This window comes from Mastigoproctus giganteus, chromosome 1 (assembly GCF_048544385.1).
Source record: "Mastigoproctus giganteus isolate SK-2022 chromosome 1, ASM4854438v1, whole genome shotgun sequence".
NCBI classification, from domain to species: domain Eukaryota; kingdom Metazoa; phylum Arthropoda; class Arachnida; order Uropygi; family Thelyphonidae; genus Mastigoproctus; species Mastigoproctus giganteus.
In genome coordinates this window covers 187,495,345-187,520,634 of record NC_143575.1, presented here as the reverse complement: position 1 = coordinate 187,520,634, position 25,290 = coordinate 187,495,345, and the positions used below count along the sequence as shown (strand labels likewise).

At 39.1% G+C, this 25,290-nt stretch overlaps 1 protein-coding gene across 1 annotated transcript in view; it reads right to left on the bottom strand.

Annotated features, from left to right (window-relative positions):
• Positions 1–571: 571 nt before the first annotated feature.
• The window catches only part of LOC150091374 (SH3 domain-containing kinase-binding protein 1-like), a 393,836-nt gene continuing 369,117 nt past the window's right edge, over positions 572–25,290 (bottom strand). Inside the window, exon 15 of the mRNA XM_090383547.1 lies at positions 572–811. Coding sequence (XP_090239673.1) covers positions 659–811 — 153 coding nt within the window. The 3' untranslated portion in view covers positions 572–658. The remainder of the gene's footprint in view (positions 812–25,290) is intronic.

Sequence of the window (25,290 nt, the reverse complement as noted above, 5' to 3'; positions counted from 1 at the left end):
AATTTCCTATGGCAAGTCTGTAAATTTAAACTGTTGATCTTTTACAAGATATGTTTACATATTTATAATATTTGCAGTATGAAACTTCACTGTGAAACAAAGGCTTGTTTTAAACTTGTTTTAAACTTTGTTTTCCACTTTTGGAAAATAAGCTTCATTTCTCAATGCTGTATCACTATGATTTCATTTTGTAACTTTTATCATATACTGGTTAACAGTTTAAATTTTGGAGCTTCATCCAGAGGAAACACTAGATAATTAGCAGTTTATAAATTAGTGCAACCCTTGAATGAGAAAATAATATATATTATTCTTCATATTAATAAAGAGAAATATTACCACGATTCTAAGAAATATTAGAAACTATTTAAAACTGATTTAATAAAATTTTATTAATAAAAAAAAAAAAAACTTTCGATACTTGTGAATTTTCTTTTCAAAACACAAGTCCCTATTAAACAATAACATATTTTAACAAGCAGGTATTGCAATAACATAATGGAATGTTTAACCACAACTTTAAATCCCAACAGCAGGCAACTGGATGATGAAGTGAGGAGAAGACGACAACATCAACCTAAAAAAAAAAACCATGAGTGGATGGCAAAGCTATGAATGATTGTACAATGCTGCAGTCCTTCTCTCTGCATAATATATATTAAACAGTGGCAGTCAAATTTTTTACACGGTCCACTTCTACTTGAAGAGCTAGCCTTAATTTTTTTTCTTCATCTATTTTATTCATCAGTTCTCTTATTAGTTTACCATAATGATTTTTCTGATATTCTATAGCTTCTTTTAGTGAATTTACCTGCAAAACAAATAAAAACTGTAACTGACTTCCCAATTATGGCTAAAAACAGTAAGTTTGGTAGCGACGCATTGCTGTGGGAAATTTAATTTTGAGAAAAAATAGCAATTAGATTAAATTGGAATTAAAGCTATGCTGCATTAAGATTAAAGTAATTGTTGGGCATAGTCTCTTTTTGTACATAGCTATGAGCAAACTAGGTTTGTTACTTAGTGCATCAATCTCATATTGTGGATGTATTTTACCACGAGTTGCCTTGGTATTATACTAATCTAAATAAATAGCACAGCTCCAAAGAAGTATATTGCTTTCTAAATAGCAAACTCAATTTGCCAACAGCTAAGCACAAAAGAGGCTATGCCCAACATGTTTTTATAGCTTTCATACTTAACAAGTATAGGGCAATGTTAGGAAAATGTTAAGGGTTAGGACTGAAATTGAAAGTGTCTGTAATTCTGCCCAGACACGATAGATGGGAGTACATGTTGAGAGCCTTATCAATCAATTCAGCCCTGGAGAGAATGTACAAGGCTTGTGGGATAGAATTTTTCTTAGCGTGGTCTGTGCTTGTTAACAGGGGAGACTATTTTTACACAGGCTAATAAAAGTGATAATTGCACTACGTCCAGTAGAACATGCAACAGCCCAGAAAGCAAGGTGTATGGGATTTTGGGCCCTGTTGTGGGTCATCATGGAACAAGTAAATACATGGGCTGTGTTAACTAAGAGTAAGAAACATGTGCATATATACTTGCACATACATTAATGCTAGGAGCACTGTAAATAGATTTGATGAATTTCAAGTGGCGATTAAGTCATCAAATGCAGACATTGTAGGGACGGCAGAGACAGTGTTACTCAGACATGCAATACCGAATTTGAATATGGGGAGTACAATGTATACAAGGACAGACAGGGCAGGTGGGGTGGAGTGAGTTATTCTCTGAGTTAAGAAGCATATTAAATCTAAGGCAGTGCATCTAGTTGACATGGATGACCAGTGCAATTTTGAGTCAGTTTGGTGTGACATAAGCACTTGGAAAACAAAAATGAGAGTAGGTGTGTACTATAGGCCCAATGACTGTGATAAGTATAATAAACAGCTATAGAAAGAGAGTCGGCCAGTAAATCAGAATGTCTTACAATGGGAATTTTAGCTTTCTGGATACTGGCAAGAATTTATGGACTGGTCACCCACATACTAGCAAGACTTGGGTAGATTTATTGGATGGCTGTTTTCAACAGCAGCACGTTAGAGAAGCAATGAGAGAAGTGATACCCATGATCTGGTTATCAGCAGTGACTCTTCATGCATTAAGATCCCGCACGTAAAAGACCCTCTGAGTGGCAGTGATCACAGCATGCTAACGTGGGACTAATGTGGGACTCAAAGACAAAACTGTCAAGGGTAAAAGGGAAGGACTTTTTGCTTTTGTAAGGGTGACTACAGTGGTCTTAGACAGTTTTTAAATTCTATACAGTGGGACTGTCCGATGATGTTGCCAGGAGCAAATGCTAAACGGGAAGCATTCAGGGAAGTAATTGTACAAGCCAATAGGCTTTTCATACCAGCTAGGAAATACTATTCTAAGCTTAGACTGAAATGGATGTCAGATGAAGCGATGAGACTTGTGGCTGAGTAAAAAGAAAATGCATATAAATTATCTGGTGATACAGAAACCTATGGCAACTGTAATCAAGTCACAAAGGAGGTTAAGCAATCTAAGGCAAATTACGAGAAGTGTCTGGCAAAGAATTACAAGAAAAGCAGCAAAGACTTCTATTCTTATATTAATAGTGGAAGGAAGTGGTTGAACCACATTGGGCCACTTGATGTCAGTGGGTTGCCTGTTGATGATCCGGCTCAGGTTGCTGACAAATTGAATAGGTATTTTGTGTCTGACATGAAGAATTCCTTAGGATAGGGCAGGGGTGGCAAAACTGTATATAAATATAAATTTTTTGAGCAAGTGGAATTCAGAGCATCCCAAAAAAAATTCCAGACTTCGAAACTCCAGGAATGTTTGTTTTAGATTTAATGCATTGATAAACATGCTTTTTATGATTTCTGAAGAACTCTGAATCCCTCTACCCAACTCTAGATTGGGAAATGCTGCCATAGCCTATGCTTGTTAAGATTAAAGTATGTTTTTAATTTGTTTAGCATATGCACAGCAGTACACATATATCCAAACTTATTTAAGCTAATGATATAAATGCTAATGGTATATGCACTACTGAATATATAATGTACTTAGTGCATACATTAGCATATATGTACTAACAGTACATACATTCTATTTTCTTTGCAACCAAATTTGAAGAGTTAAAAAATTAGTTTGAATTTTCCTTCATGCCTGTTATTCCTGTTTAAGGATTACCAACAAAGACTGAAAATCAAATGTTAAATTTTTATTAAATCCATATAAGCAATATGTATTCAATAAGTAAGTTAATGACAATAAGCAAAACTAGCATATAATAAGTTACTTGGGGAGGAGGGGCATGGAGAGAGGCAGATTAGCAGATTATGATGCCTGTTCTCTTTGCCAGGCACATAGTGATGTTACACCATTCAGTAAATAGCTGTGTTCATGCAGTGATTTGTTTGAAGTTGGAGTGGTGAGGTGTACTCACAAAACTGTGATAAAAATTGCGTGATTAAATGTCTTGAATATCATCTTCTGAGGGGCATGCGAGGGTAGTTTTTTAAAATATTTAACCAAATGTTGAATGCACGCACCCTTAAAAAGGTTTGCCACCCCTGTAGGGGATGCCAGAAGTTTATCTTAACAGGGAGCTAGATGATTATGTGATAACTGAAAGTGGAAGAGGAATTGTTAAAGCTTAACATCAGTAAAGGTGCCTGTGGTGATGGTGCCTATCCAATTATATTAAAGGAAGCAGCAAGGATAAACAAACCCTTAGCCATAATTATGACAGCACATTTGGATTCAGGGGAGGACCCTATGGACTGGAAAGGTGCAAGTGTATCCACAATTCCCAAAGGGATCAAAGGGTGACATGAGTAATTAGAGACCTGTTAACTTCTGTTCCTGGGAAAATAATGGAGTCTCCTGTTAAAGAATTACAGGAATATACTGCAGTCACAATGAATTTGTTAAGGGGCAATCTTGTCTGACAAATCTGACTGGATATTATAATGCAGTAACAAAGGAACTGGATGCATTCCAGTTCCTTTGTTACTGCATTCTGATACAGAAACACTTGGATTTCAGGAAAGCTTTTGATATTGTTACACATAAAAGACTACTGTACCAATTGGAACAGTTTGGCATTATGGGTAAGTTACTACTCTGGATAAAGGGATGGTCGAGTGGGAGAAGACTGAGAGTGGTCACTAACAGACAATGCGCATCATGCAATAATGTTATTAACCGAGTCCACCAGGGTGCAGTGCCGGGCCCATTGCTGATTTCTATATTCAGGCTTAATGTCTAAGTTTGCAGATGATACAAAGGTTGGTAGGCCAGTTAATGACTAATCGGCGTAAGCTGCTGCAACAAGATCTAAACAAATTAGGCCAATGGGCTGAGAAATGGCAGGGTACTACATATGGGTAGCAGTAAATCCCAGATTAACATACCAACTGTGTGGTACTACACTCAGGGCAGTAGAAAATGAAAAAGAACTGGGAGGGGAAATGGTGCAGTCAGATATGAAGTTCTCTGAGCAATGCAGATAGGCTGCCAGGAAAGTTCATGGAGTTTTGTCTGTGATATACAGGAACTCTGCTAGCAGGGTCAAGGAAGTGATTATCCCGTTGCATAAGGCAATGGTTAGGCTGCATCTTGAGTACTGTATGTAGGTCTGGAAGTCTCATTTTCAGAACGTCTCGAATGGGTGGAAGCCTGTCTTGGTAAAAGACAAGCTTCAGTTCTGCAAATTGCAATGTTTTGAGACTAGCACCTACGAGGTGATCTAATTGAGGTTTTTAAAGCTTTGAATGGACTGAGCATGCTCAATGCTGATGGCATTCTTTCTCTTGCTCAGACTACACACATGAGAGGGGGTGGCATAAATTAAAAATTAAAATTGAGGAAGGATGGTTGCAGGATAGATGTGACTAAGTTTGCCTTCAGCCAGCAGATGGTTGACTGTTAGCACAAACTTCCATCTGTTGTTGTGGAGGTTGATAGTTTAAATAAATTCAAGGAAGAACTAGATAAACTATTGGAGGGAATAAATGGGCAAAACGGGAGGTGTAGGTTTTTTTTTTTTTTTTTGGTTGATGCTTTATAAGCTCACTTCCTTTCATCATATGCCATTAATAATGATAATAATCTCTCTATACATTAAAAAAGTTTTCCTCCTAGTGATATTTATTTGAGCCAATGGGAGAAGAGGACGGGGCAATTACTTCACTTATTCGGACCGTAACTGCCTCCATAACGCTCACCAACCTTGTGCATGTGGTTCACTGTCTAATACATGATCATGCTCGGCATCATTTGCCATTCCATTGTAATGTTAGCTGATGAAGAGACCTGATACAGTTAGTATATTTGTAAATAGTTTAGTATTTTGTAAATATTTTAAATATTTGTATAGCTTGTAAATATTTTAGTCCTGTTCTTTTTGATGCAACAATATTGCTCATGCATTACATAGGTCATTTCCTGATTAGATATCGATCAATGGGTTTCGACAGGTGTGTCTGGAATCCGTGATGCTTGATTTGTTAATTAAATGTACTAACATAGTAATCAACACAATACAGTGACCTAGATTGCCAATCACTGATTCCGAGAGAAAATGATGCCGTCATGAGTCTTCATGAAGATATAGAGAGAAACATGTCGAAAATCAACACTACAGGAAGTAGATAGCTAATATGGGTGAAAAACAGGCCAAAACTCAGCAAACCATTAAACGGCTCAGATGTAACATAAGATCTTCACAAGATCCTGATAATGAAGAAACCACTGAAGTATCATATTGCAATTTAAGGGATATGGTAGATGAATGTCAACATTGCAGTGGATTATCTTATCATGGCAAACTCGGAAGAGCCGCACATTTGTGTTGTCACGGAAGGTATGTTTGCCAATGGCAGATATCTATCCAGATGCTTTGAAGACTTTGTTTGACAACACAGAAAAAGGGAGACACTTCCGAGAAAACGTTCAAGTCTACAACAATGTCTTAAGCCTTCATATCCTTTAATGCCGAAAACATGGACTTTCAAGGTGGCGGCAGCCCTTATATGATGCGAATACGAGGAGGTACCATGGTGAAAGAAACGACGAGTTTAATATCTGTTAGAGATGTTCCACAATTTCACCAAATCTACATTTATGATGATGGAGAAGCATTGATGGAACAAGCTAAAAGAGTGAAAAGGACTAATGTAGACGCGAAAGTTTTCTCATTCGAGTCTACATCAGTGGGGGTTCCTGAGCAAAGCGAGCAGGGGACGGAGCCCCCCTAGTTATTATTATTATGGCTAAGTGTTTGCTTAGCTCTTTTGCTGCTTCTTTTAATATAAGTTGATAGATTCCATTAACCCCAGATGTCTTATTTACTTTTAGCTTTGACAATTTCTCTTCCACTTTTTTCTCAATTATAGCAAAATCATTTAGTTCTCTTATAACCTTGGGGTACAGAAAGGAATTTAAAAACTATTTAAGACCACTGTAGTTGTCTCTGCAAAGGCAAAATCCCTTCCCTCTCAACAGTAGTTATATCTTTAATATGTTCCAAATCAGTATATTATGATCACTGCAATCTAGTGCTTTCTTTATCTGGATATTCTTGATGACTCACAGCTGATAATCACATCAAGAGTATTGCATAGTCTTGTTGCCTCTCTAACATTCTACTATAGAAAAGTTATCCAATAAATCCAGAAAATTTCTGCTACTGTGTAAATGATCAAACAAGTTCTGATCTACTTTCATCTGGGAAATAGTTTTTACAGAGATGGAAACACCAGATGCAAAATTTTTATTAAGTATGTCATTAACCTGAATAGGATCATCAATAGTTAAGCCATTGATCATAATCTACCTTAGTCCCTCAGTGACCTCACTGCAGACTAATTTGTACTTACTGTAGTTTTCAATATCTGCTTCTAATTTATAATCATCTCAAGCAGTTCATCTGATATCCATTTAGGTCTAAGCTCTTGGTATAAAAAGCCTAGCAGCTTCTATAAGTACTTACCTAAGAGCTTACCATTTATAATTTGTTTTGATAACATCGTCAATTGATCTCACTGAAAGTAATTTAAAAACTGTCTAGGACCACTGTAGGCACTTGTATGAAAGCAAAATCCCTTCCTTTTACCAATTGACAGCAGTTATATTTTAAGTAGATTCCACATGAATATATTATGATCGCTGCTGCCACTAGGTGGCAGCAATCATAACATCTAGTATTCTTAATATTCATATGAAGAATCACTGCTGATAATCAGATCACGAGTATTGCTTTTTTTTGTTGCCTATCTAACACACTGCTGCAGAAAACAGTCATCCAACAAACCAAGAAAATTTCTGCTATTGCGAGTGACAGACTCCCAAGTTTCAGTCAATATCTGGCCGACCGGGCTAGCCGGGTGGGTAAAATGGGTAAAATGCCTGCCTGGCAACCCAAAGGTTGCGGATTCGAATCCCGCCTCGAGCTTGGATCAAAGTACTGCAAAAACCCTGGGAGGTGTATTATGGCCACAGAAGCCCATGCGCCAACAACTACTAAAAAAAAAGGTCAATATCTGTTAAGTCAAAATACCCCCCCCCCACACACACACACTACATTCCAATCTACTGGCCCACTCTACATGTCTGTGTAGTTGTTCATTATATTCATCATGTCATTTGGCCTATAGCAGACTCCGACTCTCATTTTAGTTTTGCCAGTGCTTATGTCACATCAAACCAACTCAACATTGCATTGACTATCCATATCATCTGGATGCACTGCCTTAGATTCTACTTCTTAACCAAGAGCATTCTTCCTCTTCCATTCCTGTCATTTCTGTACACATTGTACCCTCCACATTCAAATTATGCATTGCTCATGCCTGAATGGCACTATGTTTCTGATATCCATACTATGCCTGTATTTGTTGACTTAACCAGAACTTTAAATTCATCAAATTTGTTTTTTTATACCCTAGCATTAGTATACAAGTTTTCATATAAGTACCTGACTTTTCTTTTAGTAACCCTAACACAACCCATGTATTTGTTTGTCTCATGATAACCCCCAACAGGCCTTGTAATCTTTGACACCCCACTTTTTGGGCTGCTGCGGTAGTGATTCTATTAGTCTGTGCATTCCCCCACCTCAAAGGCTAGCAGTTTTCTGAATCACCTACCACTGTCTCCATAGCATCAGCAAATATTCTTGCACCCTCTCCTATTTAAGCACATCCCATCTCTGTAAAAATAGTCTGCCCTGTTATCAAGAACAGACCATCCAAAGAAAAATTCTAACTTGTGAACCCTGAACAGTGTCTCTTCAGGGTCCAACTTATTGACAATGTTCTCATCACATACTCCCTCCTATTGTGTCTTGGCAGAATTGTAGACAATTTTCAAATTTATTCCTAACTTGTGACTTTTTCTCAGGATTGCTCTGAGAAACTTAAGTAATTTCTTAGAACAATCCTGTTAAGCAGGTTTTCAGATCTACTCTTAATATCATTAGTATTAGAAAATCAGAGCATAAAACAGAAGACTTATAACATGTAATAACAGGAATTGCATTCCTGACCAAGCAAGATTAAATTAATTGTTAATTTAATCATTATATCTTTTCATATACACAAGAGCAGCACATATTACATACTGTATACTTTTCAGACACATAAGAACATACTGTATAATTTTCATATATATAAGAACAATACATTATGCATTAATACATACAAATAAAAATCATTAAAATGGTACTGTAAATTCACAGTTAAAATATCTTAGTTATAATTTGGGTTTGGATTTTGCTTCAGATAGACTGTCTCCCTGCACAGCTTCATCAGATCTGGCAGGGGCATACAACCTATTAACACTAGGGACCAAAACAGATAAAATGCTGAAGGCTGCCCAGAGGAAGTCTGTGGGACAGACACTCCCCTGAGTTAAATAAAAAAAAAAAAAAAAAGGAAAACTGGAGCCATTATCAACCCACTGCACGATGGAAGCCTCCTCAACAATTCATGGTGAGGGAAATGGACCATAATCTGCCAAGGTGGTCCAGTGCGGGCTGGCAGATCAACCGTATTTAGCAGTCAGGAGCTTGAACTGCGGTCTACTCAAAGAGCGTGTGCACTGCACTCCCGCTCCTGACCACTCGGCTACAGAGGTCAACCTGAGTTAAATACTAAATACTTGAGTTAAATACTCAGATGGAAACCTCAGTTGTTATCATCACCCACTGATTGTATACATTTTAAATGTAGCATTTAAAGACATTTTCAATCATCCTATGCACCTTAAAAGTTCTCATGAAGTCTGTGTCACATTTACCGGAGAGGGCCACGGCACTGTTAATCAACATAAATATGAAGTCAATACTTGTGAGAGCTCTCACAGGATCAACTGCCCTCTGATATGTTCCTCCAGTGTAGCAAATCTTTACTGTTCAGCTCTTCTTGGTGTTATTCTAGAAACTATATACAGTAAATCCCCGCTATTCGCGGGGGTTACGTTCCTGAGAAATGTCGCGAATACCGAAAACGCGAATACTGAGTTATGGCTCCCATAGTAATAAAGGGGTTCCAAAGTATGAAATACAGTGGTACCTCGATATACGAGTGCCCTAATATACGAGTGTTTTGAGATACGAGCCGCCGAGCGAGCGATATTTTGCTTTGAGATGAGAGCAAGATTTGAGATACGAGGAATCGCACACTACACCGCTGCACACGACCCCAACATGCGGGGCGCATGTTGGGGTCGTGTGCAGCGTCTAACAGTTTCTTCCACCTCAGATTAGACCTCAGTCTGTGTGCTTGTTTCCCTCGTTTTCGTAGCATTTTTGATAAGTTGGGTTCGCATTTTTTGCTTTTTGTACATTTACAAAACATTATCAAATTTATTTTTATAACCATGGGTCCGAAGAAGAAGATGATGTCTATTGAATTAAAGCGTGAAATCATAGAAAAACATGAGCAAGGTGTGCGAGTAATTGACTTGGCAAGGATGTACGGGCGTAGCACATCAATGATATGTACTGTGCTTAAACAGAAGAAGTTGATAAAGGGTATAACGCCAGCCAAGGGCGTTACAATAATTTCTAAGCTCCGGACCTCTCTCCATGAGAAAATGGAGAAACTACTGATGGTGTGGGTGACAGAGAAGCAGCTTCAAGGAGGATTCTTAACAAAAAGTATCATATGTGAGAAGGCACGAGCGATTTACGGTGATTTGCTGAAGCAGATCCCACACACTTCCACAAACGAGGAATCGGAAGACTCGTTTAAAGCCAGTCGGGGCTGGTTTGACAACTTTAGGAAAAGGACCGGCATTCACTCCGTCGTCAGGCATGGTGAGGCAGCAAGTTCGGATGTGAAGGCAGCTGAGGTTTACATCAAAACGTTTTCCAAACTGATAGAAGCCAAAGGATACATCCCTCAGCAAGTCTTCAACTGTGACGAGATAGGGCTTTTCTGGAAAAGGATGCCGAATAGGACTTACATAACGGCAGAGGAGAAGACGATGCCAGGTCACAAACCCACGAAGGATAGATTAACTCTAGCACTTTGCGCCAATGCGAGTGGCGACTGCAAAATCAAGCCTCTGCTAGTATACCATTCGGAAAATCCCAGAGCCTTTAAGTCACATAAGATTTTAAAAGAAAAACTACAAGTAATGTGGAGGGCAAATCCGAAGGCGTGGGTCACCAGGAAATTCTTTGTGGAGTGGATAAACCTGGTGTTTGGCCCTTCTGTTAAAAAATATCTACAGGAAAACAACCTACCCATGCAAGTCCTTCTCGTCCTCGACAATGCCCCTGCTCACCCAACAAATCTCGAAGATGATTTACTCGAAGAGTTCAAGTTTATAAAGGTTCTCTACCTACCACCCAACACCACTCCTATCCTGCAGCCCATGGATCAGCAGGTGATTTCTAATTTTAAGAAGTTGTACACCAAGCACATTTTTCGGCGCTGCTTTGAAGTGACGGAGAACACAAACCTTACTCTTCGAGAGTTCTGGAAGGACCACTTTAACATCGTGATATGCCTAAGAATTATTGATCAGGCCTGGCTGGGTGTTACAACGAGGACCTTAATATCTGCATGGAAGAAGCTGTGGCCTGAGGCTGTAGCTGAAAGGGCTTTTGAAGGATTGGAACCCGAAGTGTCAGTGGTAGAGGAGATTGTTTCTCTGGGAAAATCCATGGGTCTGGAGGTGGATGAGAGAGATGTGAACGAACTTGTCGAGGAACAGACTCAGGAGTTGACAACCGAGGAGTTACACGATCTACATTCGCAGCAGCATATGGTGGTTCAACGAAAAATTAGTTTTGAAGAGGAGCCAGAGATGGAGAAGGTTATCTCTACAAGAAATATAGAGGAGATCTTGGGAATGTGGGAGAAAGTTGTAGAGTTCGTGGATAAAAATCACCCGGAAAAAGTTGCAACTGGTCGTGCATCGGAGTTGTTCAACGAAACTTGCCTAGCACATTCCCGCAATATCCTGAAAGGGAGGAAGAAACAAACCTCCTTGGACAGTTGTTTTAAACGATCTGCAGGTGAAAATGAGCAAAGCGTGACAAAAAAGCGAAGACCAATGACGAAAATTATACGCTTCTGTAAGCACTTCACCTTTTCTTTTATTATGTTTCTATAGAATACGTATTTGTTATTTATAAATAAATGTTTCTTCTTGTAAATACAGTACATTTTTCTTATTCAAAAACACTTAACAAAAACAACTGAGGTGGTTTTTTGGGAGCTGGAACGGATTAATGGCATTTCAATTAATTTCAATGGGGAAAATTGCTTTGAGATACGAGCAATTTGACATACGAGCAAGGTTACGGAACGAATTAAACTCGTATGTCGAGGTACCACTGTATATAAGAAAAACTAGTCTAAAATTTTGTCTATGTATGTATTATATGTACCTTCATAATATGACTATGTACATAGACAGTACATAGTGAAATGCAAGCATATGGCATTGAAATGAAAATAAGAAACAATTTAATATTAAATGTAATATTTATTAGAAATTTCAAACAAATCTTTCAAACCAGCGTCTTTGCTTGCTAAAAAAACTTATCCCGCCAGAGCTATCACTAGTTTCGCTAAAGTGTTGATAAAGGAGTTTTTCCTTTTCACGAATGATGAGTGAACTTAACGGAATTTTATTTTGAGTTCGGTCTTCTATCCACAGATTTAAAGCCTTTTCCATTTTTTCTAATTTAACATCACGAGTTACAGAGAAAATTTTTGAAGCAATTAGCGCGTTTTCAAGGACACTACGGCGGATTTTTTCTTCCGACTTCTTGATTGATCGTACCGTTGACTCATTGATTTTATGTTTTGCCACTGAGGAGACACTTTCACCATTAGAAATTTTATCTAATAACTCAATTTTATTGGCTAATGTCATCACCTTCTTTGATATTTTCACATTTCTCTTGTTATTCGTAGCCATATTATTGTAGGAGTTAGAAAGAACTTGTCCACAATAAAGTCACTTTGTTCTGTTAACACACTCGAAAAAGTCTGTTTTACACTGCAAAATGGTAGATTTATCACTTTTTTAAGCATATCAATTTATAAATTGATAAATTTATTCAATTTATAAGCATATAAATTAAAAGCAAACAACGAAACCTTCCATGACAAGTGCATAACACATAGTGAACAAGGATTAGCGAGAAACATCCACGCTTGCGATTTTGTCACCCCTCTCCCCCCCACCCACTGAGCACTGTTTGGACCGGGAAAGAAAATTTTAGCCACGCCCATGTTTTTTATAGCGGAAAATATTCACGGCGCTTTAAAATTCACATTTTTTTAGGTTTCATTTTATATTAAATCGAGGATCGCGAAACCGCGAATAGCGGGGGTTTACTGTACCGTATTTCCTCATGTATAAGATGCACCTTTTTTGGAAAAAATTGGGGTCTAAAAACTGGGTGCATCTTATACAGTGGTTGTAGATTTTCTTACTTGCATTTCCTGCTTTCTAGCATTAGCATTAGTAGAGGCATATGATGCAAGAAAGCAAGCTTATTCAGCATCAGCCAAAAAAAAAAAAAAAAAAAAAACCCCACTCCCATTTCACCCCTCTGTTCGTTCGAAATACCTGTCCAGTTGAGCTTTAAATTTGTTTAGGCTATCAACTTCAACAACAAGTGATGGAAGTCGGTTCCACCAACCAACCACCCGCTGGCCAAAGGCAAATTTCCGCACATCTATCCGACATCCGTCCTTCCTCAATTTGAATTTATGCCCTCTGAGGTGATTATTCTGAGCAAGATGAAGAATCCCATTGGCATTGAGCATGCTCAAACCATTCAAAGCCTTATACACTTCTATCAGATCACCTCGCCGGTGCCTAGTCTCCAGACTCTGTAATTTGCAAAACTTAAGCCTTTCTTCGTAAGAGCAACCCTTTGTTCCATTCACTAATCTTGTTGCCCTTCTCTGTACCCGTTCCAGCAGTTCTACATCCTTCTTGAAATGAGGCCTCCAGACCTGTATACAGTACTCAAGATGTGGCCTAACCATTGCCTTATACAAGGGAATAATCACCTCCTTACCCCTGCTAGAAAAATTCCTGTATATCATTGACAAGACACCATGAGCTACTCTTGCAGCTCGTCTGCACTGCTCAGAGAACTTCATATCTGCCTGCACAATTACCCCCAGGTCCTTTTCATTCTCCACCACTGTCAGTGTAGTACCGCAGAGTTGATACGTTGCTCTGGGGTTACTGTTTCCCATATGTAGTACTTTACATTTGTCAATGTTAAACTTCATTTGCCACCTCTCAGCCCATCTGTTCAACCTTTCCAGATCCTGTTGCAGCAGCATAGCGTCAGTAGTGTCCTTAACGACCCTGCCAACCTTTGTATCATCTGCAAACTTGGAACTTTTTCGCGCTTGTTGTCTTTGCGTTCATTGTTTCGCACTTGTTACTGGTATATTAGGTTACGTTTTGCCCAGAAATGGCTCAGAAAAGATTTTTGTACAGTGCTGAATTCAAGTTATGAGGAGTTGTATGAATTTTATGATGAATAAAACTTGAGTTCAATAATTTTATGTAATACATTTTTTTTCAAATTTCGGGCCCCAAAATTAAGGTGCATCTTATACATGGGGAAATCCAGTATATATGTTTTTATTTATTACTTTTTTCCCAATGGTCTTCTTAAATTGAACCCACTGCATCATGTTGATCTCAGCTTTTTCTGCATTAGTAACATCATTTGTCCCTATAAATTTTCTAATGTTCTGGTCTCTTGCCAAAGCTATTTGGTGCAACGTTTACCCATCTCTGCTCCCACCTCTGTCAAAACCTGATGGTTCTATTATCACTTCAGCCAAGGATAAGGCTGACCTGCTAGCATCCCATTTTTCTTCCAACTCATGTATTAATGATCTTGGTAAAACACCTCCCACCATTCCCAGCACATTCCATTCAATGCCTCCTGTGGTCTTCAGTCAAAAGGATGTCAGAAGGATTTTGATGAATCTTGATGCTAAGAAAGCTCCAGGTCCTGATGGTATTTCTCTACTTGTTGCCAAAACCAGAGCTCCTGAACTTTGTCCTATTCTTTGCTGCCTTTTTTCACTTTCTTATTCCAAAGGTGTTTTTCCTACTGCTTCGAAATTTGCTTGTATCCAATCAGTTCCTAAAAAGGGTGACAAATCCTCTCATGCAATTACTTCTGGGGCACCTCCGTAGCCAAGTGGTGTGTATCACGTTTCTTGATTAGACTGGGGTTTGAGCCTGTCACCACCAAATACAGAAAGGTCAGGGAATGACCACCACATATCCCGGAGCAATATGGCCTTAGTTGCTAATGCTCCTAAAAACCAAAACAACAACAGCAATTACTTCTACTCTTTCTAAAGTAATGGAGAAATCGATTAACCGCCAACTCTTAAACTGTCTAGAAACCTCCCATCTGATCAACAATCGCCAGTATGGATTCCGTCGGTGTTGATCCACTGGTGATATTCTGGCTTATGTTACCAATTTACGGACAAATTCAATGGAAAAGTTCAGTGAAACACAAGCAGTTGCTCTTGACATCTCAAAGGCTTTCAATCGTATTTGGCATAAAGGTCTTCTAAACAAGCTTCCACCTTATGGTTTGCCAACTGTTTTTTGTAATTGGTTATCCAGTTTTCTCTCTGACTGCTCACTAAGGGTGATGGAGATGGGTTTATCTTCTAACTTCTCCACTAATGGTGGTATTCCCCAAAGTTCAGTTCTTTCACCCACGCTTTTCTTGTATATTAATGACCTTCTTCCATTGACCGGAAATCCTATCCATAGTTTGGCTGATGATTTAGTTTAGTCTTGCATTCCACTTTCTGGTTTGAGAAACCTTGGCCTGCTCAATCAGCTTCAACTTCTCGAATATCCGCTATCAATTCCTTAAATGCCGATCTCCAGTGGGGCAAAGACAACTTAGTTGATTTCAACCCTTCTAAAACTCAGTTCTGTCTTATATCTTGCAAAAAGGATTCTTCTGCTCCTATGCTTATCTTTGGTGACACTCTGATTTCTAGGCAAGATGATATATCTCTTTTGGGGATTACCCTGACTTCTAATCTCTCCCTTGGCAAAAGCACATTATAAATATTGCTTCCTCTGCATCTAAAAAACTTGGTTTTTTCTTTTGCTCTCGGCATTACTTTTCTTCCAAACAGCTGTTCACTCTGTAAAAATTGAAAATCTGCCCTACTATGGAATATTCTTCCCACATCTTGGGCAGTGCACCCAAAACCTCTCTCAGGCTTCTAGATTCCATTTAGAAGAGAGCAGTTAGGTTAATTAATGACTCATCTCTAACAGAGTTTCTCCATTCTCTGTCTCATAGATGTACTGTTTCTGCTGTATGCCTTTTCTACAGATACTTCCACGGGCACTGTTCCTGTGAATTGGCTTCTATAATTCCTGCTCTGTCTTTCAAAATGGTCCCAACACGTGCCGCCAACGTCCATTTACTGTCCAACTTCAAATTCACAGAACCAATTTTTCATCTTCCACATTATTCATTCATCTGCCCTTTTCTGGAACAACCTTTCTTCGTATGTATTCCTGAAAATTACAGTCTACAGAAGTTCAAATCTGATGTCAATAGGGATTTATATCTGGTGAGTATGGGCTTGGCACACCCAAGGTCCTGAGCTGGATATCATCATTCTTCTCTTTCTTGGCGAGTTCTTTCTACTTCTGACTTGCTCTCTCGCTTCCTTGCATCATATGGCTAATAATAATAATAAACATCACGAAAGTTGCTCCATTGGACTTACCTTCCCCAATGTTGGTGTGACGGCTGAGGCAAATATTGGCGCCATCTTGTGTCATTTCCAAGAATTAAAAAACCACCGGATATAAGCCGAAGCTAAACAAGTCCACCTCCATAGATGGATGATGTCGCAGAGAAATTTTAATTGTACTGCATCAAGTTTGGAAAGGATAAAGTCACTCGCGTTTGGGCCTTAGGTAGAGGGGTTGGAGACAGTCACCGAGAAGACAGTGGAGCCGTCCCTCGTATGGCTACCACAAGAGAAAGGCAAGACGATCCACCTACAACAACTGGAAGTGCTTCCTGCACAAGTGACCACCCGGGTAGGAACAAGACGCTAACACATGAAGTGGAGCATGCAAGCATACTATGAAATAACAAGGTTAGGGACGGATATGACAATGTACAGGTCGCGGCTACATACCAAGTGGCTGGAATGATGCCCAGATATTCAGGTCACCGAACAGCGATTAGCACACCAAAGAAGGATCATAGTCACGAAGAACCCTAATAACTCCTCCCATCTTGGAAAAAATCAAGCAGGATGTGAGTGATCGACTATAAAGAACAAAGAATATAGTCAATATGGAACCAAAGGAGGAAGAGCAAGAAGAAATACAACCCAGAGTAGCCAAAGTGGAAAGAGACAAAGTCATGATATCCAGAATAAACGGCTAGTGGAAGAAGGCCCTAACAGAATTCAAAGGAATGGACCCCACAAGAACCCACATGATACCTAAGCAGAGGCCAAATAAAATCCTGTGGAGAGTAACAGAGCACCTCAATCGGCAAATAATACACATTACTTTGACAATGGTGCACGCTGAAGGCTATCCACACAGCTGTATACTGTGCTGCCATAGCAGCCACCAGGGTTACTGGAAAAGAAACGAGAGAACAGCAGCAGAAGAACTGAAAACAGAAGGAACCGCCAGATTGGAAAAGAAGACTTCAGGAGAAAATAGAAGAATTAAGAATCAAGATAGTTCAGTTCACCCAGTACCAACAGGGTAATAGAAGTAAGAAATTGATTGGAAAGGTGAAGAGTATTCTCAAGAGAGACAGCATCCACGAGACTAGAAATCAGAGAATAGCAGAATGTTCGGACACACTGAAGCAGAACCTCCTCGCACTCGGCAAGAGACAACGCTGATATAAACAACCAAATCTTCGATGAGGACCAAAGAGCCTTCTACAGGAAACAGGGAGAAAATGAGAAAACAGGAAATGGACCACCCGAGAAGAAGACAATCGAGGAGTTCTGGGGAAATATCTGGAGCAGTGAAGTAAGACATAGCAGCTGAGCACCAGTCCAACAGAAGAAAACCAAGGACGTACAAGAGATGAGAGAGTGGGAGATTCAAGAAGGAAAAGTAAAACAGTCATTCAGGAACATCCACAACTGGCGAACTCCAGGAATTGATAACATCCACAACTACTGGTACAAGAAGCTTACCTACACACACAAGCACCTAGCAGAGCAGTTTACTTGAAGGATAAGGCACAATCCCAAAGTTTCTCACCGAAGGAGTCACATATCTGAAGCCTAAAGACAAAGATACAAGAAACCCGATGAAATACAAGCCAATCACTTGCCTCACAACGATGTACAAGATCCTGACCAGCTGCATAACCAAGAATAACCAGTTATGGAGCAAGCCAGTTATGCCTAACCAGTTATGGAGCCAGCCAGTTATGCATAACCAGTTATGGAGCAAGCCTACAACAAGCACCGCAACCTATACATGGCCTACATTGATTACCACAAGGCTTTCAACTCCATACCTCACAGCTGGTTATAGAGACCCTGAAGATCTACAAGGTCAATCTGATAATGACAAACTTCCTAGGAGCAACAATGGCGAAATGGAGTACCACCATTAAGGTTGAGAACATCACAACCAAACCAATCCCCATCAGAAGAGGAATCTTTCAGGGAGATGCTCTGAGCCCACTGTGGTTCTGTCTAGCACTCAACCCACTATCCACCATGTTCAACGGCAGCAAGTATGGATATAACCTTAAAGAAGGAAGAAAGAACCTATACACCTTCACCCACCTCATGTACATGGATGATATCAAGCTCTACACGGTAACCCAGAAGCAACTACTCCGGAAAATAGAAGAATTCAGCAAGAACATCAGGATGGAATTTGGTCTAGACAAATGCAAGACCCACACACTGCACCAGGGAAAATTAGTCGGCTGAAACTACCAGCTGCTGACTGGTAAAGATTGTTGTTGTTGTTATGGGAGTTTAAAGGCGCATAAGCTACTATGGCTATAATGTGCCTAACTGGTAAAGAGATTGAAGCTACGACAGAAGGAGAGAAATACAAATATCTAGGGATGATGCAGGCTCAGCAGTTAGAGCACAAGGAAATCAAAAAGTGCCTGACCAAAAAATATCATCAGAGACTCAGAAGCCTGCTGAAAGTAAAATTGAACAGAGGGAACACAGTTAAAGCCATAAACACCTATGTAACTCCAGTACTAACATACTCCTTTGGGATCATAGATTGGATTAACACCGAGGTAGAGGATATCATGCGAAAGACAAGGACAACGATGACCAAAAGCTGCCAACACCACCCAAAGTCAGCAGTGGAGAGACTAACAGTAGCTCGGAAAGAGGGAGGAAGGAGCCTGATAGAGTAACAGAAAAACAGAAAACAGCAATAGTTAACCTAAAGAATCACTTCGAAAACAACACAGCACCACTCCACGAGGCCATAAGGAAGATAGTTAAGTGGTATATCCCACTCAACCTAAGTGAGGAGCCCCCTCCCACCCAGAAGGCACAAAAAACGAAGCTAGAAAGATGGGCAAAGACGACGCTCCATGGCCGACACTACAATGACCTCCATCAAGATCATATCAATAACACTGCTTCCAATGCATGGCTCAGAAGCGATACGCTCTTCCCCGAGACTGAAGGATTCAGGCTGGCCATCCAAGACCAGGTAATCAACACCAGAAACTATAGAAAATACATCGCAAAGGAGTCTGGAATGTCAGATGACATGTGTCGATGATGCCACCCGGCCTCAGAAATTATCCAGCACATCACTACGGGGTGCAAGGTGATCTCTCGGACTGAGTACACTCATAGACACAACCAGGTAGCCAGGATAATACATCAGAAGCTAGCGAGGAAACACCAGTTGACCAAAGAAAGTGTACCATAACTACAAGTACGAACCCCAGACAGTACCAGAGACCCCAACCTACAAGCTGTACTGGGACCGTGCCATAATAACGGATAAGACCATCCTGCACAACAGACCAGACATAACTCTTGTGGACAAGATGTAAAGGGCTACCTATCTGATTGACATAGCGGTATCCAACACTGGCAACCTGCAGAAAACCCATGGGGAAAAAAATCAGGAAGTACACTAACCTAAGACAGCAGATCAAAGAGATGTGGCATGTGCAGCAAGTTACGACCATCTCGATCATCGTATCAACCACAGGTATGGTGCCAAAGACCCTACATAACAGCCTAGCAGCAACAGGTCTACCAGCAAACACCTACAAGGAACTCCAGAAAGTCACAATCCTGAACAACTGTAGGATAGTCAGAGTTCCTCGACCATATACTCTGTATACTTGGTAGCAATACCCATCATGAGGTGGAACCCCCAATCAGGGAGAAATAATATAAGAGCAATAATAAAATAGCAATATCTTCTTTCACCTTCTCAACCTCCAACCCATGCACGGTACTAAGTACTACAGGTTCTAATACCTCTCGTGTTTGAGGTTTTCATAAAAAAAAAAACCAACAACAACCACCTCAGCCCAGAGTTTCTTCCACACATAATTCATATTATATGGAATAAGTTTATCCTAGGGTTCAAAAATGATATCACTCTCCATTTTAAGGTTAAACTGCCACCAGATTATCTTAATGCTGAGCTTATTATCTGCATTATATTTCTGGTAAGTCTGAAAACAGCTTGATGCATTTAACAGCTTTAAAAGTCACTAATAAAACTTCTTAATATATGGACTGGAGGAGCAAAAGAGTTGAAAGAGAGGAACAGAAGAATATTTTCACTGAGGTCAACAACATTTGAAAATTGAATGATGGATTGGGTTATCATGATGGTAAAAATGGTGGATTAGGTTATCAGGAGCATTATCAAAATAGAATCACTGACATCAGAAGTAGTGACACTAAATGAAACACAGAGCCTTCAATTATAACCACCTCATTTAAAGCTACAAGAGGAGAGCAAGAATATCTACATGAAATAGTCAAGGAAACAGAGAAATAGGAATACAAACTTAGCTTATATTTATAGAATTATGGAATACCTTATATTTATCATTGCTAAACCTCAATTGCCACTTTTCAGTCCATTTGTCTAATTTATGCAGTTCTTATTTAAGTGGCACACCCAATTCCTGTCATTAACCACAATGTTAACCTTTGTATTATCAGCAAACATTAGACATAAAATTGGATGTCTTCATCAATATCATTAATAAATACTGAAAACAATAATGGGCTTAGCACTGAATTAGAAGGATTCCACTAATAATAGTCTATGAAGAGCAGTAGCCATTAATAATGACTGTCTCCTGCCCCTCAACTATCATTTCATTCATAGTGGTCACTTCCCTCTAATGCCACAAATTTCTATAGCAGTCAGTATTAGTAGTGGAAAATGATGCAAGAAAGCAAGCTTATAAAGTATCAGCAAAAAAAAAAAAAAAAACTTTTCCACATCACCTGTGCATCCTCTCCAATAGTTTGTCTAGTTCTTTGAATTTATTCAAACTACTGACTTCAACAACAGATGGAAGTTTGTTCCAACAATCAGCCACCCACGGTAGAAGAAATTGGAACAGCTTCGCCCGCTGGCTGAAGGCAAATTCTGCACATCTCTCCTGCAACCATTCTTCCTCAATTTGAATTTACCCTCCCCCCCTCGTGTGTAGTCTGAACAAGAGGAAGAATGCCATGAGTACTGAGCTTGTGCAATTCCAATTTAAATACCTCAACTGGTTCACTTCGCAGACATCTAGTCTCCAGACACTGCAATCTGCAAAACTAAAACCTTTACAAAAATCAAAGTACATGATGTCAAAATTATTTTTTTACTTTCAGTTCCTTTGTGATTTGTCATAGTATCTGATAAGCTTGGTCAGATAAGATTTCCTCATTACAAAGCAGTGTTGCAATCACCGTTTAACTGAATGATCCTGCATTACTTCTTTAATCTCGATCCCATTATTTTTCCTAGAACAGAAGTCAAGCTTACAGATCTGTAATTACTTACTGCGCCCCTTGCACTCTACCCACAAAATGAGAAACATTATGGATAAAAGTTTGTTTTCCTCTTAATTTTTATTTTTTGTTGTATTATTATAATTGGATAGGTTCAGTCTGCCCCAGGTGTCTCATTTAATTGAACTTCAACAATTTATTCACTTTCCATTTCCAAAATAATTTGTCTTCCAGTTAGAATTTGGCACAATTCTGTTTTGCCCTATGTTTTTGCCCCTAAAAACGTTTTCATGCACAAATAAATATGCAAAATATTTATTCAGTTTGTCAGTAACTTGAAGAGATTCATCAATACTGATGCCATTCATATCTACCTTTCTTTGCATTCTCTGTCAGAGACTTCTTGTAATCTGCGTCAGCTTGCCTAACCCCTTAAGTGGCAACTGCTGCAGACTAGTTTTTATATTTACTCTAGCTTTCTGTCTCCCCTGATAATTTATAATTATCCCGTGAATTTTTCTTCTATGTCACTAGTTTCATCAGTTCACTTGATATCCATTTAGGTTTAAACCTAGAACAATATCTTTTTTTTTGGTATAAAAAAAACTTCTATGATTCTCCCCCAAATGCCTCCCATTCGAAATTGCAATTTGTAACATCAGTGGTCTCACTGAAAGGAATTTAAAAACTATCTAAGGTCACTATACACATCTTTGCAAAAACAAAATCCCATCCTTTTATCTATTGCCCCTCTCCTTCCCTTACCTCTGTAACATGCTTGTACAGAAAACAGTTATCAGTAAATCCAGAAATGTTCTGCTACTGTAGAAGTAACAAACAAGTTCTAACCAACGTCTGGAAAGTTAAAATTCCTATTATAAAACATTCTGATTTATTAGCCTACTGTATTTGTCTGCATAGTTATTTCATTATGCATACACAGCCATTTAGCTTATAACATACACGAGTTTGCATTTTTGTTTTCACAGCATTTACGTCTCATGAAAGAACCTTTGATTCTATATGCTTCTTAACAAAGAGCGTAACTTCCCTTTCTACTGTCCTGTCTGTACACATTGTATGCATCATATTCATATTCTGCAACCTCTATGTCTAAGTGGCATCATGTTTCTGACATGCCAATAGTTTCTACATTTGATGACTTAACTAATATTTCAAATTTGTCAAATTTATTTACTTTATCCCTAGCATTAGTGTACATGAAAGTATATGTGCCTGTTTTTCCTCTTAGTAATCTTTATATTTGCTTCTCCCATGAGGATCCACAGCAGGTTTTGCAATCCTCCATGCTTCTGCATTCTCCAGTAGAAGCAGTATAAGAATCCCTGAAAGGAATTTAAAAACTATCTAAGATCATTGTAGTAATCTTTGCAAAAAACAAAATCCCGTCCTTTTATCTATTGATTATCTTCTTCTCTTGCCTCTGTAATGTGCTTGTATAAAAAACAGAAATAGATCCTTAACCATTGACTTCATTAAACTGCCAGAAAAAAACAAAGAATGAGTTGAAAAAGTATTTTCTCCAGTAGAAGCAGTATAAGAATCCCTGAAAGGAATTTAAAAACTATCTAAGATCATTGTAGTAATCTTTGCAAAAAACAAAATCCCGTCCTTTTATCTATTGATTATCTTCTTCTCTTGCCTCTGTAATGTGCTTGTATAAAAAACAGAAATAGATCCTTAACCATTGACTTCATTAAACTGCCAGAAAAAAACAAAGAATGAGTTGAAAAACCAACAAAAATTATAGTTAAAACTACAAACTGAACTAGGTGTTTTCTGGATTCTTAAAAAAAAAAAAAACAGACTAAAACCATTAGAAGGGAAATTCTCATACCACAGTTATCTCAGTCTGCTCAACTGAGCAGACTAGGGGCTCAAAAGAAAGACCCTGACAATCATATACTGTGCACAATGTGCCTACCTGTTATCACCTATGGAGCCAGTGTGTGGTTCACCTGCTTAGCCATAGTAAGAAATAGGAATAAATTAGAATCGATACAAAGGACAATGCTACTCACTATTACCAGAGCATGTCGCACAGTAAACAAACCTGCTCTGCAGTTGCTGGCTGGAGCTCTCCCATTTCACCTGGAAGTAGCTAAAAGAGGCTTATATTATAGACTTAAAAAGACACACCCACAGAATTTATGGGGATAGCCCTTGATACAGCCCAGCCAACACCTTCAATGCTGAAAGAACAAGAATAGCCACAAAGCTCCATGAGCTATGGCAAACAAAGTGGGAGCAGGAAACCTGAGGTCTGATTACAAAACAGTTTCTGCCATGGGTGGTGTGTGTGTTATGGGTGTTTAATGGCACCCAAGCTGCTGTGGCTATAATGCGCCCCATGGGTGGCAATGGTTAGCCCAAAGCCACTTAAGTGGTATGCCCCTGGACTTTTTTCAACATTTATAATGACAGGTCATGGCTCCCTAAAGGCAAAAACTAACTTAGGGCTGATTGATGACTCGGCACACATTCTATATGACTTATGACATCTCCAGAACACAGCTAATAACACAGATTGGACCCCCCTTCCCAAGGGAGAAGAACATCTGTTCATCATAGAAGAGGAAAACTATAAAGCTTTTACATCCTTCACCAGAAAGTATTTGAAATGTGTGGAACTATCCAAAGAATGGCAATTCAGCCCCCCAGCAATTAAACAATAATCAATAGTAAAAATTGCCCAAGTTTCCCACCACACCCAGACAATGACTTAAAAACTGTCAGGATAGCAGTATTCTGCATCCTGACGATGAAACCGGATTGGCCAGGGTACCCCCCACGACTACCCTGCCATGTGTAGGAATCTGGGACACACCAAATAAGTAACCATGTAGGGGAGGGAGATCAGGCAGCCAGGGAAACAGATTAGCTAAAAAATATCAGTAAGCTTGTAGAAAGGGGATGCAATGTAGAACGAATCAATGAATGAGAATGAAAGACAGAATGAATAGGCTGGGCACTGAGTGAAAGATTGAATTAGGAATTATGACAAAAGGGGAAAAATGTCAGTTTTGGTAAAAGAAAGAGTGACCCAGCGAGAGAGAGAGAGAGAGAGAGAGAGAGAGAGAGAGAGAGAGAGAGAGAGAATGAGTGAGTGAGTGAGTGAGTGAATGAGAGAGAGTGAATGAGAGGAAGAGCAAATGTAATTTTCCAAAAGAATACAAAGTTAACAATAACTTACATTACTTATATACTAACAAACATTTACTAACAACACAAACACTAAGGGTGCTTAATGATTTTGTAATAACTGAGAGTAAAGTGGAGGAGAATTGTTGAAGTTAAACATAAGAAAGGCACCTGGGTTGGATAGGATCTATCCAGTTATATTAAAAGAGGCGTCGAAGGAACTAAGCAAACCCTTAGCCATAATTATCAGAGCATCCTTGGACTAAGGGGAGGTCCCCATGGACTGGAGATGTGCAAATTTATCCCCAATTCACAAAGTGGGATCGAAGGGTGACACGAGTAATTACAGACCAGTTAGTTTAACTTCTGTTCCAGTTAAAATGATGGAGTCACTGATTAAAGATGCATTGCAGGACCATCTAGCCAAGAATTCAGCAATAATTCAGACACAGCATGGGTTTAAGGGAAAGTCTTGTCTGATGAATTTGATTGGATAATATGATGTGGTAACAAAGGAACTGGATGCAAAAAATAATTTTGATATCATATACTTAGATTTCAGGAAAGCTTTTGACACTGTTGCGCATGGAAGACTACTGTACAAATT